The 22,742-nt window shown below is 36.2% G+C and overlaps 1 protein-coding gene across 15 annotated transcripts in view; it reads right to left on the bottom strand.

Moving 5' to 3' along the window:
* SLC4A10 (solute carrier family 4 member 10) overlaps positions 1 to 22,742 on the bottom strand; it is a 301,395-nt gene that overhangs the window by 151,118 nt on the left and 127,535 nt on the right. For 14 of the 15 annotated variants that reach the window (XM_029224937.1, XM_029224936.1, XM_029224932.1 and 11 more), the window contains one exon: positions 13,071 to 13,217. The exons of the other annotated variant lie outside the window; for it this stretch is intronic. In XM_029224937.1, the coding sequence (XP_029080770.1) occupies positions 13,071 to 13,217 (147 nt within the window). The remainder of the gene's footprint in view (positions 1 to 13,070; positions 13,218 to 22,742) is intronic. 15 annotated transcript variants of the gene reach the window in all.

Raw genomic sequence — 22,742 nt, forward strand, 5'->3', positions numbered from 1 at the left:
TGCATGAGCTGCTTGTATATTTTGGAGATTAATCTTTTGTCAGTTGCTTCATTTGCAAATATTTTCTCCCATTCTGAGGGTTGTCTTTTCATCTTGTTTATAGTTTCCTTTGTTGTGCGAAAGCTTTTAAGTTTCATTAGGTCTCATTTGTTTATTTTTGGTTTTATTTCCATTTCTCTAAGAGGTGGGTGGAAAAGGCTCTTGCTGTGATTTATGTCATAGAATGTTCTGCCTATGTTTTCCCCTACAAGGTTTATAGTGTCTGGCCTTACATTTAGGTCTTTAATCCACTTTGAGTTTATTTTTGCGTACGGTGTTAGGGAGTGTTCTAATTTCATTATTTTACATGTAGCTGTCCAGTTTTCCCAGCACCACTTACTGAAGAGGTTGTCTTTTCTCCATTGTATATTCTTGCCTCCTTTATCAAAGATAAGGTGGCCACATGTGCGTGGGTTTATCTCTGGGCCAAAAAATAAAGTCTTAAAATACAGGGCATCCCAGTTTTTAAATTGTTTAATTGTTCCCACCAATGTGCAGCACTATATCTTATATATGATTACATATATTCAAGAAATTATAAGAAAGGAAAAAGAAACTACTTTTATATAGCATATTTGCTGCAGGCATTAGTAAAGCATTTCCTTTTTAGAATGTTAATATATGAGATATGGTTTATTGCCAAATATTTTAAGAAATTTGTCAAACTAAATTTTATAGCAAAACGAATAAGAATTGAGTCAATAGCCAAGTCTCCTGCTTAACAACCTCTTCAAAAGAATATGCCAATTTCCTAGATGTAACATGAATGTTGATTTTGAAATGAGACTGATGGATTTCCATAAATATCAAATGTACTTAAGGAAATCACAGTGCAGCATATACATTTATGATTTAATTTATCTGAAATAAGAAGCTAGTATTATATTTTTCCTAAAAGTATACTATCTGGGTTATAGTAATATATACTAAACCCAATCACATCAGAGTCAAATGAAATGCTTCTTGACAGCCTGTTACCTCTGTGGTTGGTTCTTCTGGACCAAAAAAAAATAAAAAAATAAAAAAATAAATAAAGTCAGTGCTTCAAACAGCCGTAAAAAAGAGCATAAGTTGTAATTTTAGAGTTACACTAAGAAATCAATTAAATTTTTCTATTAGACCTACCCAGTGTGACCAGACATAGAAGTTTTGTGTTTCATGACAGCCTATTCTAACTACTCACTCACTTCTCAGAAACCAAATCCCAGAGTAGCCATGCCTCAACATTGGTATTGTTTCTCACTCTTTTTTTTTTTTTTTTTTGCAGTACGCGGGCTTCTCACTGTTGTGGCCTCTCCCATTGCGGAGCACAGGCTCCGGACGCGCAGGCCCAGCAGCCACAGCTCACGGGCCCAGCCGCTCCGCGGCACGTGGGATCCTCCCGGATCAGGGCACGAACCCGCGTCCCCTGCATCGGCAGGCGGACTCTCAACCACTGCACCACCAGGGAAGCCCGTGTTTCTCATTCTTTTGAAACAATTTCTCTCATCACTGTTTTCAATGACTTATTTCAGTTTACTCCGCATCAGTAATCTGGGTATCTGTAACACTTCCCATGCATCCAACTCCCCAAACTCAAGTACTATGTGCAGGAAGCTTGCATTTAAGACTTATTAGTATTTCCCCTAATAAAGCATGAGGATCACTCATCACAACATAGTCATTAAATAAACATGAGGAAATAAGACCCTCATAGTTACGAATAAAGAGGATTTGAAAGTCTGAGGTAGGGCATCATATGTTTAAAAGACTTCTCGAAGACACAATGATAACAGCATAGGAAATAATAATTTGTTAACGTAGGATAATCTATTCATGGACAAGAGGTACTGTATTTGGGTTTTAAACAACATATGACTCCATGTATCTGGCTTTTCATTCTTTAGAGTAGAAATGATTTTATAGGTATTAGGTTATGCTCACAAAAGTCTTTTTATGATCATCCCATCAACATACTTTTAATGTCTTAAAGAGAGGCTCAGATTATGTTTCAATACAGCAAATATTCAAAATGTGTTATTCAATGACTTTTTAAATATCTATGCAACTTAAAATTGTTTGACATAAATCATGTAAATTATAGTAATATCACAATCAGAAAGAATTTTTCTAAGCATAAATATTTCTCCTATTTTTATAGGTATTTTACTTATTTTTAAGATAGCCACTGAAAACATAGATCATTGTAATACAAACTGTAGCTAAGACTATGATAGATTAAGATAAGGTTCTGTTTCTGTATTTAGTAAAATATATAATGGAAATAAATTACAGCATGGAGAAAGCTGCACTAGGGAATAAGGGTCTCAGCCTCTTAGTATCCTCTTCTGGAATTTGTAGATACATCAAAAGACACCATTAAAAGAGTGAAAAGATAAGCCACAGGGCTTCCCTGGTGGCGCAGTGGTTGGGAGTCCGCCTGCCGATGCAGGGGATGTGGGTTCGTGCCCCGGTCCAGGAAGATCCCACATGCCGCGGAGCGGCTACCCGTGAGCCATGGCTGCTGAGCCTGCACGTCCGGAGCCCATAACAGTGAGAGGCCCGCGTACAGCAAAAAAAAGAAAAAAAAAAAAAGATAAGCCACAAATGTGAGATAATTGAAACATGAAAAACCAACAAAAGACATGTCCATAATATATAAAGAACTTCTACAAATCAAAAAGAATAAATGATCCAATTAAAAAAGAAAAAAAAAACAAGCATAAGACCTGAATAGGCACTTCATAGAAGAGGCTATCCAAATGGCCAAAAAAGCACATGCAAAGTTACACAACCTCACTGGTAATCAAGAAATGCAAATTAAGATAATGACATACCATTATGCCCCTCATTAGACGGTTAATGTTAACAGAATGAAATTGTCAAGTGGTAGTTAGAATGTAAAACAACATATGCTCTCACACTTTGCTGGTGAAAGTGTTAATACGTACCCTATTTTGGAAACTGTTTGGCATTACCTACTAAAGTTGAAATACACATATCTTATGACTCAGCAACAAATAATTTCATTCCTAGGTATGAGAAATGCATATGTGCACCAAGAGACATATACAAAAATGTTCACAGCACTGTTCTTCATAGTATCTCCAAAAATTAAATAACCTAAATTTTCATTAATAGTAGAATGCATGGTATATACAAACAAATGAGCACTGTACAATAACGAAAATGAATAAACCAAAGCTACAGCTAAAAACATTGGTGAATCCCACTAACAACACAATGTTGAACAACAGAGACACAAACACCTCCTGTATGACTTCGTTTATAAAAAGTTCAAAAACAGGCAAAACACCCAATGTAAGAAGACAGACTAGAAATCCTTTTGGGGAGAAGGGAGAGAGTAGTGACTGGGAGGGAGGACAAAGGGGGTTTCTGGAGTGCTAGCCAAGACAATATTTACACAGATGTTTCTTTGTCATAAATCATTGAGCTGTACGTTTATGTTTCTATGTTTTAACATTCACAAATACTTGTGTTATACTTTACATAAAATAATTTTTTTAAAAACTCATTGATATTCTTATATATCAGCCAATTGGGAGTTAAATAGGAACAGGAAGCTATCGCCATCAATAAACAGATTTGAAGTTATGTTTTCTGTATTTGCTTCATTCTTCCTAAAATGTGTACACAATTTATCATCTAAGAATGGAAAAATCCCAGGTCTAATTCAAGTTGTGCTAATTTATACAGTACCTTTGAGTACCATATTTTAAATAACCATTTAGTAAAGTAGATGTCTTTAAGATTTATTTCTAGTGCTTATAGATTAATTATAATTTATATACTGTTGTCATCTCTCCTGTTACATTCTTTGTTGGGAGGCTGAGGAGCAAATTAACATTAAAGTGTTCTGAATTTCTCTCATTATCTTTTATATTTTCACTGACTTCAAGCTAATGCTTCAAACTTACTTTTAAACAACTCAACCATGTTCCTGGTTGAAAATATAATTTAACATTATATAAGGTGAATGAAAGACAATATTAAAAATAACAAGTTGCAAAGTTTTAGCAGTATTCTGTTGTCAGGGAATTGATTACAGTAGGAAGAAAAATTAATCATCACAATCTTATACAAACAATTTTGTTAAGTGCAGTAACAAAAGTAGATTGAACTTATTTGCAGGCATCAAAAGTTTTGTATAATCAAAGTATCACCACCACCATAACGACACAGTCAAAAAGCTGGGTCTGGGCTTCCCTAGTGGCGCAGTGGTTTAGAGTCCGCCTGCCGATGCGGGGGACGTGGGTTCGTGCCCCGGTCCGGGAGGGTCCCGCATGCGCGGAGTGGCTGGCCCCGTGAGCCATGGCCGCTGAGCCTGCGCGTCCGGAGCCTGTGCTCCACAGCAGGGGAGGCCACAGCAGTGAGAGGCCCGCGTACCGCAAAAAAAAAAAAAAAAAAAAAAAGCTGGGTCTATCTTTGGACTAACCTAGAAATCACATTCCAACCATGGGATCTGGTGGACTAGACCCAGCCATTGCTAAGCCTGTGACATGAGCATAATCTCTTTGGCTACAGTAAGGCCTGTTCAGTTTTCCCTGGATGCAGCACTGATACAACCAGGTTCCTAACAACACTGCCTTACATGATTGGGTAATATAATAAAGTGGGATTCTGTGGATGTTTCTCATATATTGGAATGACAACATTTTTGAATGCCAAAATTCAAACATTTACGCTAAAATCTTTTTGTTAAATTGATCCTTGCTCCAGAAATATGGGTCCAAATTATTCCGTTTCTTCATAATCCCATACTCCAATTTACAATATAAAAGCTCCAGGATCCCAGCAGAGGAACCTGATGCTTCCTTACATTCTCCTCTATCTCATACCTCTTTGAAGTTGAATTCTTTATAATTTTAAAGCACCTGTAGGAATGACTTCCAAAGATTTTCTTTGAAATCTTTCCAAGTACAATAAGTATTTCTTAAGTAGTCAGAAATTTTCTTCGAAGGCTTCAGCATAGTAATCCCATATATTCACACTATGCTGAGTATCAAAGTCCAAATCAAATGGGATGGTGTTCATAACATGGTTTCAGTCTCAGCGTGTAACTGAGTACTTGATTATCAAGGCACTTAAACTGACTGTGGAATAGGAACATAGGCAGATTATTAGTCCTGAAGAAACTTTAAAAAGTGAAATATAGGAGGTTCTACTGCTTAGCGACTACTAGGGTGCCAAACCTTTGTCCCTGATAAAGCAGATCTTAGGTCTAAATGGCAATAAAGATACTCAGATGGTTGGTGGAGGAAGGAAAAGGTGGCATCCAAAAATAGTGGCTGACACATCAGTGGCAGAATCTGGGCTACCTGGCTTATTGCCAAGTTTCCCAAATAAAGAGGCAGGACTTTCTTAAGATAGATCAATGGCTCTTGATCCTAGCTGGATACTAAATCACCTGGGATACTTTTAAAAAATATCATGACCTAGGAAAATACCCAAGATTAATTAAATAAAAGCCTTTGAGCATCAATATTTTTTAAAAGCTCCTCAGATGAGTCTAACATACAACAAGATTTGACAAGCAATATTCTAGAGTTTGTCCAATTTTAATGTGCATGTAAGTTACCAAAAGTTATTGCTAATACACAGATTCTGATTCAAGCGGTCTGGGATGGGGCCTGAGATTCTGCATTTCTAACAAGCTCACATGTGATGCTAATATTGCTGGCTCATGGACCACACTTCTTTTCTTTTTAAAATTTAACATTCTTTATTCGATAAGAACATTTTAAAATTCTCTTTTCTTCTACTTAATCCCTTGTTATTGAGTCCCAGCCTTTCAGCTGACTCTGACCTATTTTCTTTATAAAGGGCAGTAGTATAAATGTTTTTGACCATGAATGCCATTACATAGTTTGCACCATCATTCTTCATATCCTTACCACTCCCTTTTGTTTTAGTCCAGCCATTTCTCCCACTTCTGCTACTTGAGTCCAACCATAATAGGTATTTGTGCTATTCCTGCTCCAGTGTCTTTCATTTTTTTAAACATCTTTATTGGAGTATCATTGCTTTACAATGTTGTGTTAGTTTCTGCTGTATAACAAAGTGAATCAGCTATATGTATACACATATCCCCATATCCCCTCCCTCTTGCGTATCCCTCCCACGCTCCCTATCCCACCTCTCTAGGTGGTCACAAAGCACTGAGCTGATCTCCCTGTGTTATGTGGCTGCTTCCCACTAGCTATCTATTTTACATTTAGTAGTGTATATATGTCAATGCTATTCTCTCACTTCATCCCAGCTTACCCTAACCCCTCCCTGTGCCCTCAAGACCATTCTCTACTTCTGCATTTTTATTCCTGTCCTGCCCCTAGGTTCGTCAGAACCACTTTTTTTTTTTAGAATCCATATATATGTGTTAGCATACAGTATTTGTTTTTCTCTTTCACTTCACTCTGTATGACAGACTCTAGGTCCATCCACCTCACTACAAATAACTCAATTTCGTTTCTTTTAATGACTTAGTAATATTCCATTGTATATATGTGCCACATCTTCTTTATCCATTCATCTGTCAATGGACACTTAGGTTGCTTCCGTGGCCTGCCTATTGTAAACAGAGCTGCAATGAACATTGTGGTACATGACTCTTTTTGAATTATGGTTTTCTCAGGGTATATGCCCAGTAGTGGGATTGCTGGGTCATATGGTAGTTCTAGTTTTAGTTTTTTAAGGAACCTCCATACTGTTCTCCACAGTGGCTGTATCAATTTACATTCCCACCAACAGTGCAAGAGGGTTCCCTTTTCTCCACACCCTCACTAGCATTTATTGTTTGTAGATTTTTTGATGAAGGCCATTCTGACTAGTGTGAGATGATACCTCATTGCAGTTTTGATTTGCATTTCTCTAATGATTAGTGATGTTGAGCATCCTTTTATGTGTTTGTTGGCAATCTGTATATCTCCTTTGGAGAAATGTCTATTTACTGCCCATTTTTGGATTGGGTTGTTTGTTTTTTTTGATATTGAGCTGCATGAGCTGCTTGTATATTTTGGAGATTAATCCTTTGTCAGTTGCTTCATTTGCAAATATTTTCTCCCATTCTGAGGGTTGTCTTTTCGTCTTGTTTATGGTTTCCTTTGCTGTGCAAAAGCTTTTAAGTTTCATTAGGTTCCATTTGTTATTTTTGTTTTAATTTCCATTTCTCTCAGAAGTGGGTCAAAAAGGATCTTGCTGTGATTTATGTCATAGAGTGTTCTGCCTATGTTTTCCTCTACGAGGTTTATAGTGTCTGGCCTTACATTTAGGTCTTTAATTCATTTTGAGTTTATTTTTCTGTATGGTGTTAGGAAGTGGAGTGTTCTAATTTCATTCTTTTACATGTAGCTGTCCAGTTTTTCCAGCACCACTTATTGAAGAGGCTGTCTTTTCTCCATTATATATTCTTGCCTCTTTATCAAAGATAAGGTGACCACATGTGCGTGGGTTTATCTCTGGGCTTTATATCCTGTTCCATTGATCTATATTTCTGTTTTGTGCCTACTGGCAAAAAATCAACATACTGTCTTGATTACTGTAGCTTTATAGTATAGTCTGAAGTCAGGGAGCCTGATTCCTCCTGCTCTGTTTTTCTTTCTCAAGATTGCTTTGGCTATTCAGGGTCTTTTGTGTTTCCAAACAAATTGTGAAATTTTTGTTCTAGTTCTGTGAAAAATGCCATTGGTAGTTTGATAGGGATTGTATTGAATCTGTAGATTGCTTTGGGTAGTATCGTCATTTTCACAATGTTCATTCTTCTAATCCAAGAACATGGTATATCTAGCCATCTGTTTGTATCATCTTTAATTTCTTTCATCAGTGTCTCATAGTTTTCTGCATACAGGTCTTTTGCCTCCTTAGGTAGGTTTATTCCTAGGTATTTTATTATTTTTGTTGTAGTGGTAAATGGGAAATGTTTCCTTAATTTCTCTTTCAGAGTTTTTGTCATTAGTGTATAAGAATGCAAGAGATTTCTGTGCATCAATTTTGTATCCTGCTACTTTACCAAATTCATTGATTAGCTCTAGTAGTTTTCTGGTGGCATCTTTAGGATTCTCTATGTAGAGTATCATGTCATCTGGAAACAGTGACAGCTTTACTTCTTCTTTTCTGATTTGGATTCCTTGTGTTTCTTTTTCTTCTCTGATTGCTGTGGCTAAAACTTCCAAAACTATGTTGAATAATCGTGGTGAGAGTGGGCAACATTGTCTTGTTCCTGATCTTAGAGGAAATGGTTTCAGTTTTTCGCCATAGAGAACAATGTTGTCTATGGGTTTGTCATATATGGCCTTTATTATGTTGAGGTAGGTTCCCTCTATGCCTGGAGAGTTTTTACCATAAATGGGTGTTGAATTTTGTCAAAAGCTTTTTCCTGCATCTATTGAGATTATCATATGGTTTCTATCCTTCAATTTGTTAATATGGTGTATCACAGTGATTGATTTGTGTATATTGAAGAATCCTTGCATTCCTGGAATAAACCCCACTTGATCATGGTGTATGATCCTTTTAATGTGCTATTGGATTCTCTTTGCTAGTATTTAGTTGAGAATTTTTGCATCTATGTTCATCAGAGATATTGGCCTGTAGTTTTCTTTTTTTTGTGACATCTTTGTCTGGTGGTGGTATCAGGGTGATGGTAGCCTCATAGAATGAGTTTGGGAGTGTTCCTCCCTCTGCTATATTTTGGAAGAGTTTGAGAAGGATAGGGGTTAGCTCTTCTCTAAATGTTTGATAGAATTCACTTGTGAAGCCATCTGGTCCTGGGCTTTTGTTTGTTGGAAGATTCTTAATCACAGTTTCAGTTTCAGTGCTTGTGATTGGTCGGTTCATATTTTCTGTTTCTTCCTGATTCAGTCTTGGCAGGTTGTGCATTTCTGAGAATTTGTCCATTTCTTCCAGGTTGTCCATTTTATTGGCATAGAGTTGCTTGTAGTAATCTCTCATGATCTTTTGTATTTCGGCAGTGTCAGTTGTTACTTCTCCTTTTTCATTTCTAATTCTGTTGATTTGAGTCTTCTTCCTTTTTTTCTTGATGAGTCTGGCTAATGGTTTATCGATTTTGTTTATCTTCTCAAAGACCCAGCTTTTAGTTTTATTGATCTTTGCTATTGTTTCCTTCATATCTTTTTCATTTGTTTCTGATCTGATCTTTATGATTTCTTTCCTTCTGCTAATTCTAGAGTTCTTTGTTGTTCTTTCTCTAACTGCTTTAGATGTACAGTAAGGTTGTTTATTTGAGCTGTTTCTTGTTTCTTGAGGTAGGATTGTATTGCTATAAACTTCCCTCTTAAACTGCTTTTGCTGCACCCCATAGGTTTTGGGTCATCATGTTTTCATTGTCATTTGTTTCTAGGTTTTTTTGATTTCCTCTGTGATTTCTTCAGTGATCTCTTGGCTATTTAGTAGCATATTGTTTAGACTCTATGTGTTTGTATTTTTTACAGTTTTTTTCTGTAATTGATACCTAGTCTCATAGCATTGTGATGGTCCACACTTTGAATAGCAAAGTTTCTAGAACACTGGATCTCAGCCTTGGTTGCACATTTGAATCACCTGGGGTATTTTTTTTTTTTAAGAAGATGTTGTGGGTAGGAGGTTATTAATTTATTTTATTTATTTTTGCTGTGTTGGGTCTTCGTTTCTGTGTGAGGGCTTTCTCTAGTTGTGGCAAGTGGGGGTCACTCTTCATTGCGCTGTGCGGGCTTCTCAGTGTCATGGCCTCTCTTGTTGAGGAGCACAGGCTCCAGATGCGCAGGCTCAGTAGTTGTGGCTCACGGGCCTAGTTACTCTGCGGCATGTGGGATCCTCCCAGACCAGGGCTCGAACCCGTGTCCCCTGCATTAGCAGGCAGATTCTCAACCACTGCCCCACCAGGGAAGCCCTGGGGTATTTTTTAAAAGTACCTATGCTTGGGTCCCACCCACAGAGATTCTGACTGGTATGGGATTTGGCCATCAAAATGTTTTTAAATCTCCCAGGCGTAGCCAAGGTTGAGAACCACTGTTCTAGAAAAACTGACATAATGTATCCAGCTATGGAAAAAAAGAATAATGTGACAGAGGCAGAAGGAACAAGCTTATTTTTGTTTGTTTACTAAATATTTCTAAGTTAATGTGAATGCCACTTATTTTCTCAGATATTAGAAGTATTTAAGAAACTCAAAGTAACCATTAAAGCTTATTCCAACAGATATTCCATTCCCAGAGTCTAAGAGGGAATATCCCCTAACTATAAACAGATGAAGCTGGAGTAAGAGAAATCTACCCAGTTGTCTCTTTGTTATATTCCCAGACTCTACTTCATGAAACAAAAAACCCTGAAAATGTGGGCGACACCTTCACACCGCCTCTTCTGCCCACTGACTCAGAGATGATCGTCCTTCTATCATGCTGGTGCAGGATACCCAGAGTACTTTTCTTTACACACTCCCATCAATCATTCTACCTCTGGCAGAAGTACATGATATTTGGGGAAGTTTGATGCCCATAATTATACACAGCAATGGAGACGAAGAACACACTAATGGCAGTGCCTCTCTAAGCCGCCTTAGGATATAGCTGGACACACATAGTATGGATATATTTTGCCTTGGAAAGTAAAAAGAAGTATTTTCTTTTACTTGGTGAGTAAAAAGAAAAAAACTGGCAGCCTGTAAAAATACTATAAATCAAAGGAAAGTCAAAATAATCTTTATGGCCCAAAAGAAGATGATACCTCTGAAAATTATCTACTTCAGAATCAAAAGAAAATGTCCAGAACTACTGGGAATCATCAATAGACTAAAAACACAGACTCTATCAAGCAGGAAAAACAAACACTAATTAGGAAAGGACAGGAGGAAATGTAAAGAAAATCAGATGAGATAAGAAAGAAACTTAAAACTAAAGATGCAACGGCAAAATCAAAACCCCCAATAGAAGTAGTAAAATGCAGAATCAATACTGCAGATAATCAAATGAATAATGAGAGACTAACTTTAAGCTACCAAAAAAGGACAACAAGCAGATATCATAAATCCAACATGCAGATATAATTCACAAAGAAGAGACCAAAGTAAGTAGAACAGAATCAGACAGGAAAATATTCTCTCAGTGGAAAAATATCAGTGTATGCAGACTGGAAATGCTTTTTAACATACTCACCATTAGGCCTATCTTAGCAAGTTTTCTTAAATAGAGGGACACAAAAAATTGTCTATAAGCATCCAAGCTTAAAAGACATAAACTTAAAAAATGAAAAAACAGAGAGACTACAAATTTCTCTTCAATACTTAGCAAAACCCGATATTAAATAAAGCAATGTCTATAGAGTATTAAAAGTAGAATTGTTCCCCCAAACTTCATATGCTAACTTACCTTATATCTGAATACAACTGAATGGGGAAATGTGGGTTTGAGGCAGTTGGAAGGATGAGAATAATCCAGTTGAGAAGAAGAAGTCAACTAGATTGTAAATTGTGTAAATTTCAAGGTGGGAGGGAATAGGAGATAAACATAATTGAAAAGAAAACTTCCTTATTGCATTATGAGGAAAAAACAGTTGCAGATGTAGGCATATGTTTATGTTTGTATGTTTAACAGGAGGGAAGTTGAGTGAATTCTTTCTGGTGACAAATTTTCCTTTTGAAGTAGAAAGCATCTGCTAGGTGACTGTGAAAAGGGGGGTGTTGGAGAATGGTGAAGAAGATTGAAAAATACTTATTTCAAAAATTGAAAACATTCAATAGAATTGGGAGGAGGTGTTGAAGGTCCACTTGAGTAATGAATTTATTTATTTACTTTTTGGGTTTTTTTTTTTTTTCTTTCTTGGCCATAACATGAGGCTTGAGGGATATTAGTTCTCTGACCAGGGATCGAACCCGGCCCCGGGAGTGAAAGTGCCAAGTCCTAACCACTGGACCGCCAGGGAATTCCTACTTGAGTAATGAACTTAAATGGTTACAACCTGCCCTGTTGAATGACTATGTCCTGCAGAGCATGCCTACTTGGGAAGGCAGGGAGAAAGTAGGGACATGGAAGAACCTAACATAAATCTGGTTTTTAAAATGGGGGTAAAGGTATGAATAAAACTAAAACAGGGAAATTAAGGTATTTAGGATATTAGCAAAAGTACTACTAAAATTATAGGGTATGAAATCAGAATAGGATCAGGAAATAAAGATAACATGGATAGAAAAAAAAGTAGAGAGGTCAAGTAGTTGAACAAGCAAGTAAGGAGTGAAGCTGTGGTCAGAGAGCAAAATGAATGAGTAAGTGAACAAGGTGCAGTGAAGGAGGTCATAGGACGTGGGAAGGTCAGGAAACTGAAAGTCAGGTTCTTAATTATGTCATGTACATAGGCTCTCACGGCACTCAGGAATTGTTAACAACTTCCATATCACTATACTTTGATATTCTATATATAGTTGACCCTTGAACAATGTGGGGATTAGGGGCACTGACCCTCTTCACAGTTGAAAATCCACATATAATTTATAGTCAGTTGTATCCGGTTCCACCATCCATGGATTCAGGCAACCACAGATAATGTAGTGCTGTAGTATTTACTATTGAAAAAATTCATGTATAAGTAGACCCTCCCAGCTCAAACCTGTGTTGTTCAAGGGTCAATTGTATACTTTTAAAGGAAGAATATTCAAAACAGTAGAAAGTTCACATCCTAAGAGTGAAATTCAGAGAGCATCTACAATAGTGTAACTGGGAACTTAATAAAAGCATTTCCCCTTGGATTTTCAAACTACTTAGAGCAATGACTATTATTTGTACAAATTATCATGAGTTAATACAACTAAGTTCTACTACTTAAGTGTATTTCCTCCATCACAAAACTAAGCCAGTCCTCACCTTCACAAAGCAGATGCACAAGAGAAAAATAAAGATTAAACATTCTCTCTCCCACTTCTCCTCAATCTGCCCAAATCTTTTATAAAGGTATAAACAACTTTATGAGTATTACTGCTAATTATGGATTGTACAAACAAGTATAATATTACAATCATAAATTTAATTAAAACAAAGAGACATTCTTACCAAAGGAAGGTGACTCCCTGCCATCCTCTAGTCCCGAATCTCTCTCTCTGTCTCTCTTTCTGTGTTTATGACCACGATGCCTGTGACGTCGATGGCTTTTTCTTCCTCCCAGGGGCACATGAACTCCAATAAATAGTGTCCGATGACCTTCATCAGAAGTAAATACACAAATTAAACTCTAAATTATTCTAAGGCACAGAAGATGATTATTTACATGTTAATGGAAACCCAATCCAATTCAATTCAGGAAATAGTTTTTGAGTATTTATAATGTGATAAACTTGGGGCTTGGCATTGTACTTTGGTACACAGGTCTATCATAAACACCTACAATACTAATTATTTGGTTATACTATATTTTATAACCACCATTAATTTATTAGCTATCATAATAATCTCTCTGTGTCTATTCCCCATAGTTTATAATTATACTTCTTTCATTAACATTTTTTTTTGTTCTATATTCTCCCTACACTCAACTAACTAGTTATCTCACCAGTTCCCTTCCCTTCATGGTTAACTCTGTGAAACAATCACTATCTCTAACAAAACAGATTTCACCAAGGTCCTAGTAATGCCAAATCCCATAGGAGTTTTTTTCAGCTCTATTGTTTCTTTCTGTGGCACTTGATACCATTGACCATTCTTTTCTCTATGATTTAAATTTCTCTTGGTCTTCCTCCTCCTCCTTTTTTCCTTTCTTCTCATATTGGTTTCCTTTTCTGGCTTTTCTTCTATTTATTCATTCAAGATTGGGATCCCTAGGACTTGACACCAGATCTTTTTCTTAGACTGCAGACTTATATATCCATCCATCCACCTATTAGACATATTTACCTAAACATCCCTCCCACAGGCATGTCAAAGTCAACATGTCCATGGAACTCATCCTTTTCTTTGTCCCCCAAGTAACTATCATCTATCTCAGTAAATGCATCATCTATCCAGTCATCTCAAAGCACATCCAATTTGTCACTAGGTCCTCTTTTACATCTCTTGAATCCATGCTCTCTTCGATATCCCTAGTGCTGCTGTCTTAATTTGGACCCTCATGTCTCACCAGGACTATTAGAACATTCTCCCTAGCATTATCTTTTCTAATTCCATTCTTGTCCCACTTAATCCATCCTGAATATTGATGGTTTTTTTTTCCAAAATGCAAATCTGCCTACATTACTTCCCTGCTTTAAACTCATTCATTGCTTTCTGTTGCCTATAGGATAAAGTTTTTTACTCTATAAAGCCAAACAATATCTGACATCTGCCTATTTCTCCAGGCAGGCTTCTAAATCCACTCTGCCACACATACTATAAGCCAGTGTGTGCCCTTTCATTCCTGAATTGCCAGGTGTTCTAAAGTCTCTCTTTTACTTAATGCTGTTCTTATTCTTCCAACTGTATGAAATATCTTTGACTTTCCTGATTATCTGATGCATACCTAACTCACCTCCCAAGTCTCAGTTCAAGGATTATGCGATCTATGAAATTTTGCATACCTCCTCAGTCTAAATACAGATGACCATTTTCCTGCTTAGGATCCTCTAGTGCTTAATCATATACACCAAAGCAAAATAACCCTTGATTGTAGTTGTTTGCTTACAAGTAGTTTTCTTATGAATCTTCCTTAGGGAAGGCCCATGTGTTAGTCATTTTGTATCTTTAGCACCTTGCACAGTGCCTGGCATACAGCAGATGCCTAACAAATGTTTACTGAAATGAACAACTTATTGAGTGGTACTGTGCTAGGTATCAGGGATACAAATATGAATAAGACATTATTTTATTCTTACAAATCAGCAGGTTTCAGCCTTTCCAACTTATGTAAAAAGTGGCATTCACAGTGTGATATATTGCTCTGGGTGTCCTCTAGACATATGTATTAGAATCAGCGAGAAGATGTGAACCCATCCCCCCAAACAGACATGCATTAATCTATATACTCGACAAAACTGCAAATTTCCAACATCATTATTTTAAAAGAACTTGGACAATCTAAAATATATACAGAAAAACTTGAAAGAAAAATAACCAGCATTATTTACAATTGCCAAGATATGGAAGCAACCTACATGTCCATCAACAGATGAATGGCTAGAGATGTGATACATATATATATATTCACAAACATAATATTGAGCAAAAATATATATAATTCCTTTTTTAAGATTTAAAAATAGAATAACTAAAATACATTGTTCAAGGATGCATGCACAGCATGCACACTCAATACAAAAGTCAGAATATTTGTTATTTCTGGCATAAAGAAGAATAGGCATTGTGACTGGGGAGAGGCACATGAGGAGCTTCTGGGGTGCTAAAAGTGTTCTGTTTCATAATACAAGTTTTTGCTTTAAAAATGTTTATTAAACTTTGTACATAAGCTTTCTGCACTTTTCTGGATGTATGCTTCATTTCACAATTTAAAAAATTTTTAAAGAAACCAAAGGAAAAGAGTTTTAAGACGGGTTCAGTTACCAGTTTATATGCTATAAAGGAGTCAAACAAGATTAATACTAAAATTTGCCATTACAGTTACAAATTAATATTTATCTGTAACTTTCTTGAGATCAGTTTCAGTGGATAGGGAAATGGATAAAAATTGAGGAAGTTTAGACAGTGACTATTTCCTAGAGCTAAACTTTAAAGATTGCAGAGGTTTCTAACAATTACTAATTAAGATAACCATTCCTGGACAGACAAATGTAAGGAGCAACATGCACCAGGCTGGCAAGTCCAGAGGGTCTGCTTGGGAATAGTGAATATTGCCTTTGTTTGTGGAATGTGAATCTGATGGGCAATTGCCAGAAGTAACATCCTAAGAAGTTGCCAAGTCAAGGTAAAAATAAACAATCTGAAACTATATCCAAATATATTCAGATAGGAAGAGGATGCCAAGACAACACAGCTGAACTCATGTCTTGAGAACATTAAATGCAAGGAAGGCTAGCCTGAAGGAATTTCCTGAGGCAGAATCTTGCAGAGCTGGTTAAAAAGTAAAGACTCATTTGGGTAAATACTATGAGTATAATTGCTGGATTATATGGTAAGCTTATGCTTACCTTTGTTAGAAACTATCAGACTATCTTCCAAAGTGGCTGTACCATTTTGCATTCTGGGAGCAAAGAATGAGAGTTCCTGTTGTACCACATCCTTGCCAACATTTGGTGATGTCAATGTTTTGGATTTTAGCCATTCTAATAGATGTGTAATGGTATCTCATTGTTTTAATTTGCAATTTCCTAATGACACATGATGTTGAGCATCTTTTCATATGCTTATTTAGCACCTGTATATCTTCTTTGCTGTGATGTCTGTTCAGATCTTTTCCTATTTTGTAATTGGATTATTTGTTTTCTTATTGTTGAATTTTAAGAGTTCTTTGTGTATTTTGGATAACAGCCCTTCATTAGGTATATTTTGCAAGAGTATTCTCCCAGTCTGTGGCTTATCTTTTCAATCCTATAACAGTGTCTTTCACAGAGCAGAAGTTTTAATTTTAAAGAAGTTCAATTTATCAATTTTTCTTTCATGGATTGTGCTGTATGATGCTGTATATAAAAAGTCATCACCAAACTCAAGGTCACCTAGATTTTCTCCTATGTTATCTTCTAGAAGTTGTATAATTTTGTTTTACCTTTAGGTAAATGATTACCTTTCAGTTAATTTTTGTGAAAGGTGTAAGATCTGTGTCTAGATCCTAATCTAAATACTAATTTCCTCACTAGGCATTTGTCCCAGTGAGTTGAAAACTAATGCCCACATAAAAACCTGCACATAAATGTTTGTAGAAGCTTTATTCATAATTGTCAAAAAATGGGAAACAACCAAGATGTCCTTTAATAGGTGAATGAATAAACAAACTGTGGTACATCCATACAATGGAGTATTAATAAACAACAACGAAAAAAGACATGGAGGAACCTTAAATGCATATTGATAAGTGAAAGAAGTCAATGAAAAAGCTACATACTCTAAGATGTTAACCAGTATATGACATTCTGGAAAGGGTAGAACTATAGAGACAATTTAAAATATCAGAGATTCTAAGGGTTCAAGGAGTGGGGTTAGGGATGAATAGGTGGAGCACAGGGCATTTTAAGAGAAGTGACACTACACTGTATGATACTGTAATGGTAGATATGAAATATTATACATTTGTCAAAACCCATAGAAATACAAAAAAAAGAGTAAATCCAAATGTCAACTATGGAGTTTAGTAATAATAATCTATTAATATTGTTTCATCAATGGTAACAAATGTACTACACTAATGCAAAATATTTATAATAGGGAAACTACGTGCAGGGGAGAAAAGGGGCATATGGGAACTCTGTACTTTCTGTGCAATCTCCCCAAACCTAAAACTGCTCTAAAAAGTAAAGTCTTTTAATTTTTAAAAAAACTGTGTTTTCATGGTCATATATTTCAGGAAAATTTGTAAATATAAGATACCTTCGTGGTGGCGGGGGCACTTGTGTGTCTGTGAACATTTTTGGGAAACTAAGAGGAAACAGAGTTGGAGATATATTTAGGTTGGGTTTAAAGGAACATATTTATGTGATTCACAATCACTTCCATATACGAGTAAATTATTGTTAGCTATCCTGACTATCCTAAAGTAGAAATAGTTTCCAGTGGTCTAGTACCCACTGTGATAAAGTCACCTGACATTGTGCCACAAATGTTCAGGGCTGAAGCGGTGTGACAATATGCAAAGGAATCACAATTTGCCTAGTATTGGAAATATGTGGACAGTGGAAAAGAAGCAAAGTTTCATTTGCATAGGGCCAGAGTTAGTCTTTGGAAAATTCTTCCAAATCTTCAGGTAATATATGCAAGAAGCTTGATAGAAGTTTTAAATTTTAAGACAACTCTGAAAATTTTCATGAAATTGTAAATAAGTTGTAAAGATGAAAAAAACCTTTCTAGACTATAATTAATTAAAAATTTTAATTAATCATGATAAAGACAGAATTAATTTTTCATATTCTCAACAGAAAATAATATTTTAAAATCCTTGACATTAAAGGTCAATAATGTAGGGGGAAAATATTACAGAGGTATGTCAGGAAGTTATGTTACAGAGGTATGTCAGGAAGTTATTTAAAATATTATGCTATTTCTCCAAATGTTATGATTTTGTGCTATTTATCAGTTTCCAAATAAGTATTTGTTTTGATTTTTCTCATTAAAAATAAATATTCTGGGCTTCCCTAGTGGCGCAGTGTTTGAGAGTCCGCCTGCCGATGCAGGGGATGCGGGTTCGTGCCCCGGTCCGGGAGGATCCCGCATGCCGCGGAGGTGCTGGGCCCGTGAGCCATGGCCGCTGGGCCTGCACATCCGGAGCCTGTGCTCCACAGCGGGAGAGGCCGCAGCAGTGAGAGGCCCGCGTAACGCAAATAAATAAATAAATATTCACCTTTGTACATAATTTGAATTCTTTCTCTTAGAGAACCCCCAAAATTGCATAAGCTTCAGGCCCCACAAAGCCTAAATCTGTCCCTAATATGACTTATGTGTGGGCAGCTCCCAATTTTCTATCTCCAGCTCAAACCTCTTTCCCAAACTCCGAACTGGCATACCCATCTGCTTACCTGACACCTCCACTGCATGTCTAAAAGACATCTCAAAATCAACAAGTTCAGGACTAAACTCCTAATCTTACCCAGCCCAACCCCCTCCAATAAATTGCTCCCTCCCAATCTTGTCCACCTCAATTGATGGTAAAACATTTTTCTAGTTACTCAGAACAAAAACCTTGGAATCACTTTAGACTTCTCTTTTTCTCTTAAGCCTACAACCAATCCATCAGAAACTCTGTTGGAACAACTTTCAAAATATATCCAAAATTTGTCTGCTTATTATTTCACTTCACCGCTCCGGTCAGGGCCATATGACACCCAACCTGAATTACTGCATTAGCCTCCAGACAGGTCTTCTTGAGTCTACATTAGCCCCTACAATCTGTCCTAAACACAGCAGCCAGTGTGGCCCTCTGAAAAGACAAGTCAGATTATGTCATTCCTCAGCTAAACCTTCTAATGTTACCCTATTTCACTCAAAGAAAAGGCCAAGGTTTCCCTAATGCTCTATGAGGTCCTCTGCGATCTGCATGTCTCATTCCTGTCATCTCTTCCATCTACTCTCCTGCTGGTCTCCCCATCACTCCACTTCACTCTAGCCATACTGGCTTCCTTGGCATTCCCACTGCCACCCAGGAACTTACCATAGTAAGTTTTTTACTTATTATGCTTAGTGTTTAATTTCTAGCTTCTCCCCAAAGTTTTTAAATTTCAGAACAGCAGCAATTTTTAACTTGTTCATTGATGTATCCCAAGTATCTAGAACAGTGCTTGATAGTTCTTGGTACTTAATAAAATTTTATTGTGCATATAAATCTTCACACAGAGATGATACTTTAAGTAAAATACATAGACAATAGACGTAATGATGCATTATGCTACTAAATACACTAAGAGACTTAAGAATGGAAGCAAAGCTAATGGCCACAAATTTCATAGCAACAATACTGAAATTGCCACAATTTAGGGCTATGAAACTACAGAGAAAATATTTTCATGTTTCTGTACGGGTAGAGACTTATCAAGCAAAGAAAACTGGAACCTGGGTTAAAGGACAAGCTTCAGAAGTTAAAGGTTGACTGAATAAATAGAGACCTTCAAAGAGATACTTATCACCCAGATTTACACGTTCACATTTCAAAAGATAATAAAGCCCCAGAGCTACCGGTTTGTATTCCAAAGGGTTTAACTGGGGACCTTCCCCTTGTCTTCCCTGCTATTTGTTTACATAAGGGAGGAAAGATTGCCCTGCCTCTCAAGGTGGAAAGGAGACAGCTATATAGCAGTTCCTATATAAATTCCCAGATTCATAATTTTGGGGCTCCCTTCCTGTGCATATAACCTCCTAGTTCTCATCACATCACCCTGAAGGGGACGAATGGGGCATGTGGTTATTGCTGTAAGAAATAATAACAGTTCTCCTTTGATCCAGAAACCTCATCCTTGCTTTTAGGACAAATTAAATAAATATATGTATTAAAAGTTTATCAATATGTTTAGGAGATTTTCTACAAAGATTATATGAGCTAATATAACTGGTATAAAATATTGAACATGGCGCCTGTCACATGATAGATACTTGCGCTTGTGTTAGTTCCCTTCCCCCTTCAAGCTGCTCACCTTCAGAGGCTTAAAGAAGAATGAAGGCAAAATAAAATTTCCTGTCTTATTTCATTGTCTTCCTGCTTTTCTATACATTGCCAACTTTTCTAAGCCCAACTATAATAACCCTGGCCTAAGGAATTAGAGAATCACCTTAGATCCTGTGGAAAACAGTATACAAATAACATTTCCAGGTTAAGGTTATCATAAAATTTACCTACACTATTATATCCAAAATTTAATATACGTCACTTAAGAACATAAAGAATTCAAGAAACAATGATAAATGTCATGGTTCTGAAATGAATTGACAATTATTAAACCTAACTGGAATTATTTTTCAAGATTATATAGGGAACAATTTTTATTTTATAGTAAATAAAGACCAAAAATTTAGTTTAAAGAAGGAATCTTTTCAAATGAGCATTTCTTAAATTAGTCAAAGTGGTCAACAAGAATTAACTTTATATCATACTTTTAAAAACCCAAATTAATAAAAATACAGATAATTTAGATATGAACATATTTTGAATAAGTGAGAATGGAACAATGTGCTGTTAAGAGGAAAGATTTTTTTGAAATAAGCACGGAACCCTAGAATTTATTCAGAATTTACCTGTATGTCAGTTGAGGGAAAATACAATTTCCCCATTAGAAAAACAAAGGGTTCATTAAAGGTAATACTGCTTTCTGAACACAAATCTTGCTAACAAATCCTGGATTTTTTGACACAAATTGTGTGGAACTATCTTGTCGAGTAGGTCCAGAATTATTGTAAATATTTTTATTGTATAAGAAATACCAGTACTGAAACAACACTTTATGTAGCTGTGGTCATAGTATACTGTTTACAAAATGCAGTGAGGAAAGAGATGCATTTGGGGATGGAAAGGAATCTTACTATAATTAATAATAAGAGTAATTAACTACTCTCCTTTATTTAGCTGGCAGGGAAGGGGTCAAGCTATCTACTCTTGAAGAGAACTGTGTGTTTTTTCTGTGAAATGAATATACACAGCTGGTGCATAATTACTGAGTTGCTACAGCCATTTATTTAGACATGTCAATCATGGGAAAAGGTCAAGTACATTAAGCCAAATAAGCATGTGATCTTTAATTCCATGGAGACTCTAACAGAGTCAGAAAACACAACAAGGCATCATTTATCATAACATATCAAAGAACTCTAAGCCCAAGAGAAATTCTCTGCTGAGGGACAGCAATGGAGAGAAAGAAAAGAGACCTAGAGGGTGTAAGTGAGCGTATGTGTGCATTGCCAAGAGATACTATTAGGCTACTTACTGCACTGTTGTTTCTTGTGTTATTTTGCTGAAAGAATAAAAAAGTCACACCAATGCGGTCATAGTCACCTGACCCTAGGGCCGTATTTTTAATTATTACAAAACAAAGGGCCACATGACTGTGACTATTCTATATGGAAAATAAAAGTCTTAAAAGTACTAAAGTTGTTCATCAAAGGAACCATAGTTCTGAGATTTACTAGTTTAGAAGATACTGTGGCATATTTTTAAAAATACTATTTCTTATAAGTTTATAACACTCTTGAGCAAAACATAGTAACTAAGTTACTGTGTATCTTGCAATAGCAGTGTTATTTTTCATCCTAGAGCACAATAAGCCTCAACGTTTCTTGATTAAATGAATCCTAATAATATATATCTTCTAAGAAAAAAAAGAAAAGACAGGAGAATTCCCCATTTTTTATAGGTTGTAAGACAGCTCGATGTTGGATGTTTACAGTGCTCAAAGGGAGGCTAATACAAATTAGTCAAGAAACAGGGTAAAAAGAAATGCTTATAGGATATGATCCCTGCACTTAAGATAGCCATTTAATTGCTCAAAAATCAAGTTCAACAAAGAAAACAGCATGAAATGATACAAATGAGAAGGAGAAAACAATAACAATCTGCATTAAAGCTAATGTTCTTGCATTGTATCAGGCATTAAACGCTGTAGGAGTTCATAAATAGAGTGAAATCAAAGATAACCTGGGCCATTAAGGAAGGTTTCAGGGAGAAGGACTTGAGTCTTAAACAAAATAGGGTTTGGATTAGCAGAGGAGTAGGAAATCTAGAAAAAGAAGATAATGTGCACAAAAACAGAAGAACAATTTTGGGTGATAATCTGAGGTGCATGTTAGAGCAGGGGAAAAATAAGGTGAGATAGAGCATGTATTTTTATAATCACAAAAGCTTGCAATTTCACTATTATTTTAAAACATTTATGTTTTGCTGTTTTTACAAGGAAGAGGGAGAAAAGACATCAACATATGTTCTGGGATACTCTTTAAAAATGAATGTAAAAGACAATGTGGTACCCCCCATCTCCTCAAACTCATTTTAATTAAATTATGATTTCTGAACAGCCCTGCCACTTTGCTTCAGGGAAATAGGTAGAAAATAAGCAAAAATTTAAAACTGTAAAATTTTCCAGATTTAGTTTTGCCTTGTATTAATCTGAAAGACAC

The sequence above is a fragment of the Monodon monoceros genome, unplaced genomic scaffold (assembly GCF_005190385.1).
Source record: "Monodon monoceros isolate NGI ecotype Baffin Bay Population unplaced genomic scaffold, NGI_Narwhal_1 Super_Scaffold_16, whole genome shotgun sequence".
NCBI lineage: Eukaryota > Metazoa > Chordata > Mammalia > Artiodactyla > Monodontidae > Monodon > Monodon monoceros.